This window comes from Cinclus cinclus, chromosome 2, assembly GCF_963662255.1.
Source record: "Cinclus cinclus chromosome 2, bCinCin1.1, whole genome shotgun sequence".
In the NCBI taxonomy this organism is placed as follows: domain Eukaryota; kingdom Metazoa; phylum Chordata; class Aves; order Passeriformes; family Cinclidae; genus Cinclus; species Cinclus cinclus.
Genome location: NC_085047.1, coordinates 48179450 through 48190048, shown reverse-complemented (window position 1 = coordinate 48190048; position 10599 = coordinate 48179450). Strand labels below are relative to the sequence as shown.

Here is a 10599-nt window from a genome sequence, read left to right as displayed (position 1 = left end):
AATGTCCAGCACAGCTGTCACAGTAAACCAAGACTGCTTTATTGATCCTGTGGAACTGCTGGTACTTGCTGCTATCCAATACAGGCAGCAAGAGCATCCCCCAGTCCCTCAGGAGAAAAGGACTGGAAAAAAGGAACTGTGAGTAAGATTTGTATATTGTGCTGGTTTTGTAACTGCGCTGGTCCATCTCACTCCTTCCTTTCTCCACACTGTGGAAGGAACTGCCTGTAAGCTCCCTAATACACTCTTTAGTCCATAAAAAAGCACAGTGTGATCCTAGTGCCAGCTCATTTGGATGTGCCAGGTGTCAGAGCTTGAGCTGCCTACCGCTCTCATACCTGCTAACTAAATCCTGTGGAATGACTGTATGTATTTCCCCATCCACAGTGAGGGTGGCACTTCAGCTTTTAAACTGAGAGCCTAGTTCTGACTGCACACTAGATCTACAGCAGTCGCTTTTGGTTTGCAGCAATGTAAATTCAGAATATTTTCTTCCCTTTAATGAGATATTTACAATCATGCATAGACTGTCTGTGTGAAGTCAATAGGATTCTGTCTCTCAAAAGCAAATATTGAGGGAATTAGCAGCTGCATAAGCCAATATTTACCATTTGGGTACTGAATCATAGCAGAGATTTCACAACACACTGACATACTCGTCTTGTCCTGCAACAAGCCAGACTTGCCCTGGTGCCAGCATCTGCAGCACCAGTGAGTTTTGAGAAGTTTGTGGCCCAGCTAAGCTGGGATCTGCACCCAGGCATTCTGCCAGGTTGTCCCCATCAGCTTTCAAAACTCTTCCAAAATCTAATGGAAGGAAACCTAACTACCCCATCCCTGGAACTGTTCAAGGCCAGGGTGGGTGGGACACTGAGCAACCTGCTCTAGTGGGAGGTGCCCCTCCTAATTCCCTGCATGGAATTAGAACTACACTATCTTTAAGGTCCCTACCAATCCAGCCAATTTTTAATGACCCTGTGAAGCTGCTCAGTATCTTGGAAGGGAGATAGAGAAGTGGTTTTGTTTTGTTTTGTTTTGTTTTTTTATTTTATTGCTGCATTATTACTGTTTTCTGACATGATGCTCACTTGCCCTGGTTTAATAAATAGCATTGATGGGATCCAAAGTAGTGCCTTCCTGCTTTTTTGTTTTCAAATTAAACTAGAGGCATACCAAATGCCCTGAGCTGGTTCAGCATTAAACATGAGAAAGGCTTGATGGAAAGCAACTTATCTGTTGAATTAAACATTTTTCAGCTTGATGTATCATTGCATGCCTCGATTTTGCTGGAGGTTTTCTGAAGGACTCATAACAGCCTATAAGGGACTATTTACTTGAAAGTAAAGGATTATCAAGTTTGGGAGAAAGATATTGCTATCCTTTCTTGAATGTTTGGAACCTTTCTTTGCTATTATAAAGCCTAAATTGTGTCTTTGCAACAGGCTGTGATGGGAGACAAGATTTCAAGGTTTCAGGTGAGTTTTCTTTTATATTTCCTGATGTGTTATGGATAGTGCAAATGGAAAGCAACGAGTGCCCTTGGTGAGCTGGATGTGCCCGCTGGGCCTTGCCCAGTGCAGAAAGTGACTGCTTTGAGTTACCTGCATGGCTCCATCTCATCAGAAATAGCCACCAAAAATGATTAATATTAAAATCAAAGTCAAGTAATTTCCTTTTGATAAAAACAGTGGCCAGTACAATGCTGGAGGCACTTGCAATCTGAGAGCTGTGACTCATGTTACACTCCAGACAGGTTTGTCTCCCCTCTTCTAATGAAAATCAGGGAGTAAGAGGATACTCGGCCTCTTGCACACCTAGTAACTTTTCAGCCATGCCTAGTGGAATGTTTGCTGCCCTGCTCTTGGTATTTGGAAGATGTCACCTTTGATGTTAAGTGGGAAGGTATTTTCCAAATGAAGCCGTGCCTCTGCTCATGAACCAGATGCCCCCATCCAGCACAGCTGCCCCCTTTTTCAACAAGGACAAGCAGGAGATGGAAATGACACGAGGGCCAGGGAAAATATTGTAAACAAGCCGGCATGGAGAAGCTGGAGAAGGTGGGAGGTGCAGGGTCACAAGCCAGGTGAAAAAGGCCTGGGGTCAGCTCAGTGAGCTGAGATTTTCCAGGTATGAAGGACAAATTAAGCCAAACAATTAGGACACCATTTCTGTCAGCAAATCACAAAACCAGAAAGTGTTGGCACAGGAAGGGGGATGTCTGCAGTAGGGGGAGAAAATCCATCCCTGTGTCAGGGCTGGAGTACCTTCCTGGGGATGGGAGGGCAGGGGGAAGCTGTGTCTGGGACTGGGTATCCCCCAGATAATGGGGGCAGTGGCACATCCCAGGGTGCTGAAACAAGACATCACCTGTGCCAGCCTTGCCTCCAGGATTTTCTGCAGACAGGCCAGCACTGTATAGTGTCTGGTGCAGAGCAGCCACACCACAGTGAGACCTTCTCACTGGAGCCCACACTGGTATTTTGTGGCACATGGCCCAGCACAGTGGGCATATCCCCATTGCTGAGGCACAGGAGGCTGTTACAGCTCCAGTCACCGCTGTTGTCTGGCCGTTCTGGCTGCGCAGAAATACTGTCACAAGGATTAAATGCTCTCCTATGGGACAGGGGATGCTGTGAGCCTACAGGGTGGCCAGGGTAGGGTCTCATGGAACTGGCTCCACTCAGTGTAGATGGGGAAGGGGAGAAAGGGCGGCACAGGCTTATGTGATTTATTCAGTTCATTTGCAAGTGATCCTAGGCAGGAAAATGTTGCGAACCCCACTGAGGACATAGAAATATTACAAAGGGACCTACTGAGAACCAGGAAATATGAGGAGGAAACAATAAAATGAGATTCGGCTTGGAAAAATAGAAGGGAATACATGTGGGGAATAATATTTAGTAGTAACTTCAGTGGGAGGAAAAGAGTGGAAAAGCAGAAAATCTGGAGGGAGAAGAAGAGCTCCAGCAAGACCAGAAGTGAGCAGCAAATGAGACATTTTGCAAGGGAGGTGCTGAGGTTAATGTGCTGAGCTGAGACCTACTCCCTGGCTCGCTCCCCTTGGGCATCATGGGCCACATGTGAGCACTGGCCCCAAATTGCACCAACCTCCACTGTCCCCTAATGACCGTGGCACAGCTGGTGGCAGCTGTACAGGGCCACACAAGCTGCTGCTGAGGGGCTCTGTCCCCTGACGACGTGCCCAGCTCACAGGTGAGACATTCCAGAGTGTTTCTCCACGTGTGTGCTGGGAAGGGACCCAGTTGCTGGTGATGGTTTCCTGCTGTTCTCTGCATGGCTTAGTGGTTTGGGCATGGGATTGCCTACAGCTGCCTTGGGGCACTGCTGTGCCCACGGGTGCCCTTGTGAGGACGCTGCCAGCCTGGTGGTGTGCACTAAGGACAAACCAGCACCATCCCAGCCTGTGAGGGGTTTGCTGGCTTTTCCTCACCCTCACTACTGCTTGCTGTGCACACCAACTCCAGCATGGCATGAAAAGAAACAACTGCCAAGGGCAAAGAAACTCCACAGGCAAAAATACAAGAAAAAGCTTTAACACAAATTGTTGGCCTCCCCTGCTGTGCAGTAGTCGTCACCTCAGCACATCTGCTCTGAGGCATGACTGACCCCCTCCTTCCCTGTCGGCTTTCTGCTTCCAGCCGTGCTACCTCACCTTCCCTGAACACCAGGAAGCTGTGGCATTTTGGAATGTGCTATGTAGGGCCTGACCAAGGCGATGTTTTTCCCCAGACTGTTCTTTCCTATTTTTATTTGAGTCATAAACATGCAGATCTAACAATCACTCCATTTCCTCTCTGTACCCTTTTGGCTCCTCCAGCCACCCACCTGCCCAGAGTACAATGCCAGCATCACCAGCAGCAGGAGGGAGCAAACACCAGGAAAGCAGAGTGGCCTCTTCCCAGACTGAGCTATGCCCCCTGGCACAATGGGGCTTTGGTTTTGGTCTCACTTACAGGGATGGAGTTTGCTCTAGCAAGAAGGGTCTCCAATGCAGAAGACAGTGGGAACAGTACAGCCACTTAGAGAGAGTTATACTCTCAAAATGCTGAGCTGGTAATTGTGAATCCAACTGAAACCAAAATCCTCAGAAAACACTATTTGCTGCAGAGTATTTGGCATTCTTTGAAAAGAGGGAGCTTGATGAGCCCACAGCTTCTGGCCCATCCTGCTCCCACTACTGCTCCCCCAGCCACCCAAGAGGTGAGGGATCCTCATCTCACCTGATGCTCTGATGCCATCTCCCTGCACCCTTGTCTTTCCAAACACATCCCCTCAGAACATGCCCCACTGGAGCACGCCATTCAGCCACGTAAGTTGTTGGGTTTACTGTTATGCTTCAAAAACACAGCAAAAAGTTCAAACTTTTGGTTTTGCCAGTCTCGAGAGGTGGGCTGGTCAGATGTTCTTTTGTAGATACAGGAAAACAAAGTATTAACCGAAAAAATAAAAGCCCTATGACAAAGCAAACAAAACCCAAGTCACACCATAAAGCATTTATTAAGAAACAAAGGGGGCTTTTTTTTCAGTTGTAAGAAACACTTTAAGGCAAGTGCTCTTTCAGAGATTTAAAAGCTCTATCAAATGGTAACATTGGTTTTACATTATTGTACATGACATTTAAAAAAAACATCACATCTCACAAAATTCCTTTTATTAGAACTTGGGTTTCTCTGCCTTCAGTTGTAAATTAATTTCTACAGATTTAAACTTAATTTATTTTTTTTTAACAAGTAAACAATATACAAAGATTCACCTGAATTTCGTAGGTCAGAGGAGGTGTCCTTGCCACGGCCTCTGCAAGGCAGGCAAAGTGGGGGGGAGCTGATTTGGTTCACAGCAGGGCATGGGGTCAGGACCAGAGGAGGAGCTGCTTGTCTGGCCATGAGCCTTGGCCAGGGCTCACCCAGGGCCAAGTGTCTCCTGCTCCTGGGGAAGCACAAGCAGCTGCCCCTGTGCCTGACCCCGCTGCAATGTGGGCAGGTAGAACCCTACACCCCCAGAGACCAGAGAGTGCAGGGGGTCCTTCAGAAGCCTGGCAGCTCCCAGCTCTGGAGCACCCGCTGCCCTGAAGATCCCCAAGCACCGAGCTGTGCAGCATCCAACACCTCCAGCAGCCGGGCGCTGCCATCCCAAAGACACCCAGCCTGGCGGCAGAGGAAGCCAGGTCTCACAAACCAGTCTTTCTGTCCAGCTCCTGCACACTGACTGGGCGATCCCAGCCAGGAACAACAGACCTGGGATAAATTACCTATTCATTTCCCCGTGTCAGTGTCCAAACCATGGCTGCCTGCTGCAGACTGCCTGTGTGTGGCGTGCTTATGAGTAAACCATACTTGGCAATGCGTCTGCACCTTCTGTGTCATTTAAAAACAGACATACAAAACACGGCATCACAGTTATTGCTACATATTGATACAGTATCAGACAGTAAGAAACCTTTTTGTCATCACTGGTCTGGTTACATTAATTGCTTGGGTTTTGCATGGGGCCTCAAGTCTGCTGTTGCACTGTTCTGGCTGAGGAGCAAATGGATAGAAATGCAGAGGCAACATTTTTTAAAGAGACAAAACCAGCCTTAGTTTGCTGCATTTGGGGTGATATAATTAGAATGATCTGATTGTTTGTTGCCTCTTCAGCCTGGAGAGGTGTTTTCCCCAGATGAAGGAAAGCAGGACGGGGCCAACAGCTCCAGTATAGTCCCTCCTGTCTGCCTCTCACCACCTCCATGAGCCCTATGACACCACAAGCACCTTTCTCCTTTGGTTGGACCTTTCTCCTTATTTTTAAATCCAGCTGTGCCTCCCTAGTCCCCTTCCACATGGGTCAAGAAAAAGAGGATAGATTTCAAACCTCCACCAATCCATTCACATCCCAAATGGGTTCTGTGTAACACTCTCCCACTCCCACAGGGTAGGGCAGGGGACTTGGAATGGGCTCGTGGGGGACAAGATGAAGTTCATTTTCCTAGAGGCAGACTCCAACGTAAGCAGGCCTTAGGGCTGACACCTTCGTGGGCATTCACACGGGTTTCCTGTTTCATGGGAAGTGAGGTTAAATCAGGCATGTTTGGAATCACAGTCTGACCTCTGTCTGCCTAGGCAGGTTCAGTTCAGACACTGCCAGCTGTACCAAAAGCTTTGCTGAGTGTCACGAAGAGCAAGCACCTTATACCCTGGTTTTAGCAACATGTTCACAAAGATAGTGTCTGCAAACCGCTGTTGGGTCCTGATCTTGGCACAAAATCAAATCAAGAAGGTTTCAAGCGCACTGGAAAGAAGAGCAGAATAATTCACTCTTCTAATTCCTATATAATACAAAGAAAATTGGTCTTTGCAAGACCAAGCCTCTGGTGGCATTTCACCGCAAAGTGTGTAAGAAGCCATGGGGGCTGGTACAGGGTCCCGGCACACAGGGATTGCACTGTTCGGCTCTCAGTTGTGATTGTCTGTAAAGCAACGGGAAGTGTCATATATAGAGCTGGGAGTGGAGAGGTTTCTGAAGTACTACGGTCTTGTACAGTGTAACAAAACTCTTTCTAGAATTAATCAGGCAAATACTTGTGACCATGTCATACCTGAAGGGCACTTAACGGCTCTGACATTTATCTCATGAGTACAGTGATCTGAAATACATATGCATTTCCAGCGTAATCCTTCGCCACTGTAAATCATGCACTGGAATGAGAACGTATCTGGCAACGTTAATTCCGAGATATCATCCTTACAGTTCCTGGCAACAGAACCCGATGAAAATAAATGGTTTATAAACACTGTCTGACATGCATGAGCCTTTCAAAATTATTTACAAGTGGTGTTCTGGGAGCTTTGTTCCAAGGAAGTATTTCTTCCCCGTTCAGTTCAGACATTAAAATCAGCCGGGTGGGGATGGGGAGGGGAAGGTGTCCGCGCTACACAGTCACAGCCGGGTACATCTTCTGCTCACTGTTGGTGTGTGAGAAGGGGGACTGGATCTGCCTGTAGCCGCTCTGCAGGCCATCCAGGAAGGGGGGCACTGGGGTCAGGGGCATGGAGTCATGCTGCACGGCATAGCCCACGTACTGCGGGTGCAGATACTGGCCCTGGTGTGGCACAATCTGCGTGGCCTGCTGACAGTTCAGCACTGAGAAGTTCGTGGGCATGTTGACGTAGACATTATTCATGGTCCCTTCAGACAAGCAGCAGTTGGTCTGGGACCTCGTTGGTGGAGCTCTGGCCCCCGAGTTGGCGCTGGAGCTGGAGCTGGCAGCCGTGCTCGACTGGCGGGAGGAGGAGCCCCGGGAGGTGCTGGCACTTGGGATCATGGGGATCGTCTCCATCAGGCGGGTGCCTGCAGGGGCTCGACTCTGCTGGGGTTCCTGCTTGGGCCGCAGGCATCTGCAGCAGCAAGCTGCCACCAGAGACCCCAAGATGATGAAGGCGACAAATACAGATCCCACGATAAGGAATGGCACGTAGATGGGCACTGCAACGGCAAAGAAAACATTGTCACGGGGGGCCAAGGACAAATGTCGGCAGCTCTAGCCGAAGTTCCCCCCCTTATCCAAGTAGAGCCCACCTCCTCCCAGGACAGGTCAATACAAGCACAGCATTTTATACCAGAATGATGAAAAGGGCTGCTAAACCAAATGGCTTAAATTCCCCTCCTGTTGATGGTGGTCTAGTTCACAGTAACCATTGCTCCACATTTCATCAAATTGTGTCTCCAATATTCTCTACTAGAACAATCTGGCAAGATACAGCTGGGTTTGAACAGTACCTCAGGGAGATACTCTGGGGCGGGATCCCTGCTGAGGGCTCAGGATCACGAGGTAGTCAGACCCTGGTGCCACATGACAGCCTTCTCCATAACCAGCCCACTCCGGCTATTGTCAGCCTGCTGGGGCAGCGTGACAGCCAGGCAGTGACCAGACAGTAGTCTCAGAGGCTCTGCCACCCCACAGCCCTGGGGATGAGTGTCCACCTGTTCTGCACTTCAGCCCTGGGTTTTGGGAGAAACCACAGAGTAGGCGGTGCAGAGACAGCACCATGCTCCAAAGGGGCAGCATTCCTCCTTGTGAGGCCTAATGAAGGGACATCAGGGCAGGAGGACTGGTGGTGGGAACAGAAAGTATGCATGATGCTCACTGGCGGCATCAGGAGCCACCAAGGATGGTAAACACTATCCTTGGAAGAATCTGGGCTACACACACAGATTTCACAGAATACACCTGCGTTCGAAAGGGCCCACAAGAATTATCAAGTCCAACTCTTAAGTGAATGGCCCATACAGGGATCAGACCCACAACGGTGTTACAAGCGCCATGTTCTATCCAACTGAGCTAATCCATTCTGCACTCCCAGGGAAAAAGCTTTTTTCTCTGACTCAGTAGAAATCTGCATGGATATATTCACGAATAACAAAGGGAAGGTGACTCCCTTCAGTGCTTGTGAATGCTCCCAGCAACATGCCTGGAGTTCATCATTTCCACCAAAACCTGGCAGCTCGAAGACTCGGGCAGGGATACGGATTCCTGCTTGACCCTGTCTGACCCTGCTAAAGCAGCCACTGCTAATGACCTACAAGTTAATCAGTGCCAGCACAGGGCAATGGCTCCCAAACCTGCAAAGCAATAAATTTAAAATATATATATTAAAAAAAAAAAGATAAAAAAGTGCATTGTTTTCAGAACTGCAAAGGGGGGGGTTATCTATCTGCTCAAGTCAGAATACTTCCTAGCCCAGCTGATTACATGAAGCGAGTTACAACCAAAACGCCACTTTTCTTCCATCACTTTAGTACTTTTAAACAAAAGGCTGTAAAACATCGTCTCCACTTCTGCGCTTGGCTCTACGGCAGCTCTTGAGCAGGTGCACACACTCAGTCCATGCTGTAATGTGCAAGTTTTCCAGGAGTAAACCTGTCCTAATTATAACATCACTTCAGGCTACTTCTTTTGCACTCAGCACGTGTGGATGGCAGCAAGGGTGCTGGGGAGCCACCGGGGCTTTTTTAAACAGCAGTAGAAAGATTTGAGCTTATCCTTGAAATTCAATCTTGTAAAACCAGTCCTAAGTGGGGCTATCAGAGCTGAAAGAACATACACAATTACAGCGGGGACCAACCAGAGTCCTTTTGAAATATCCTGTTACGTTTTCTGATCTGCTCATACGGGTTGTCTCATTTTTCCTTGCCTTTTCAATGGGGAGCTCAACCATGGCTGAGGAGCCCGCTCAAAGTGGCGGCAGAGCTGTGCCAGGCCGAGACGGCTGGCCCGGGACTCAGGGGAGCGGCGTCACCTGCTCTGACAGAGACGCGGCTGGGATTTCCAGCAGTAAGGGCGGGAAAGTCAGGCCTTCAGCTTGGGCACTTCTCCCCGTGTAAGAGCGGCCGCCGGGCCCGGCCAGCGCCGGCTCCATCCGTCCTACCCCACGACTCGACGGAAGGGGGAACCGGCGGTAAGCGGGGAACCGGCGGACAAGAAGATCGCCGCAAACCCGCGACGGCTCTCGTGGAGCCGCCGTGCCGGAGACACCCGCGGGGCCATCCATCCTCGCCGTGCCGGGGCCGCCTCACCTGCCGCGCCGTCGGGGCCGTCCTTGCCGGGCCGGCCCGGCTCGCCGCCGCCCTGCCGCCGGTCGTTGTCGCAGGCGCCCTGGTCCAGGCGCGCCTCGGCGCTGGAGCAGCAGTACCGGAGGGCGCAGCTGCCGCAGCAGATGGTGGCGTCGCCGCCGTCGAAGCGCTCGGGGCACTGGAAGCCGTCCCGCCAGCCGCCCTGCCCGTCCAGCCAGCCGTGGCAGTACTCGCCGCTGGCCGCGGCCCCCGCCGGCAGCAGCCAGCCCAGCGCCGCCAGCAGCAGCCAGCCCCGCATGGCGCCGCCGGGGGGGCGGCCGCTCCGTCAGGGCCCCCCCGCGCCGGAGCAGCGCCGCCCGGCCCCCCGGGGCAGGCAGCCGCCGCGCTGCGGGGACTCTGGCCGCGGGTCCCGCCGCCGCCGCATGCCCGGGGCCGGCCCGCGGGGTGCGGAGCCGCCGCCCGGGGCGCACCGGGGAGCGCCGCTACTCCGCTCTCGCTCCTCGCCGACTCGCCGCGCCCGCCCGATCCGCGCCCCACTCCGCGCCCATGGGCGAGGGACGGCGGGAGCCCACGATCCTCCCACGGACGGAGCGGAGCGGAGCGGAGCGGGTCGGGTCGGGTCGGGTCGGGTCGGGTCGGGTGCGCCCAGCCCTCGCAGCGCAGCTCCCGGTGCGCCCCGTCCGACACCGCGCCCTCCCTACCGCTCGGCGCGGGGGGCGCCGCGCCCGCGCTTATAGGCGGTGGGGGCGGCCCGGTGCGCATGCGCCCGCCCCGCCCGACGGGGCGGTCCCGGGGCACGGGCGGGGGTCGCGCCGCTCCCGGGAGCGCGGGTCCCTCCCGGCGCCGACACCCGCACCAACCCGGCGCCCTGCATTTCCCCCACGACTTCTTAAAAGTCAGCGGCAGCCGGAAGCCGGGCGGAAGGATGCGCACCTTCAGCGGCTGAAGCGTGACGGAAATCTGTGGTTTCTCGTTTACTCTGAGACAGCTGTCGTGACACCAGCCACAACTCGGCTTGCAGTGCATTGC

The 10599-nt window shown here is 52.1% G+C and overlaps 1 protein-coding gene across 1 annotated transcript; it reads right to left on the bottom strand.

The window, feature by feature from the left end:
* Positions 1-6928: 6928 nt before the first annotated feature.
* SHISA2 (shisa family member 2) lies at positions 6929-9868 on the bottom strand. Its single transcript, XM_062514913.1, has 2 exons — positions 9574-9868; positions 6929-7482 (listed from the first exon to the last, which is right to left on the bottom strand). Exons 1-2 carry the CDS (start codon positions 9866-9868, stop codon positions 6929-6931), a joined length of 849 nt encoding a protein of 282 aa, XP_062370897.1.
* Positions 9869-10599: the final 731 nt, after the last annotated feature.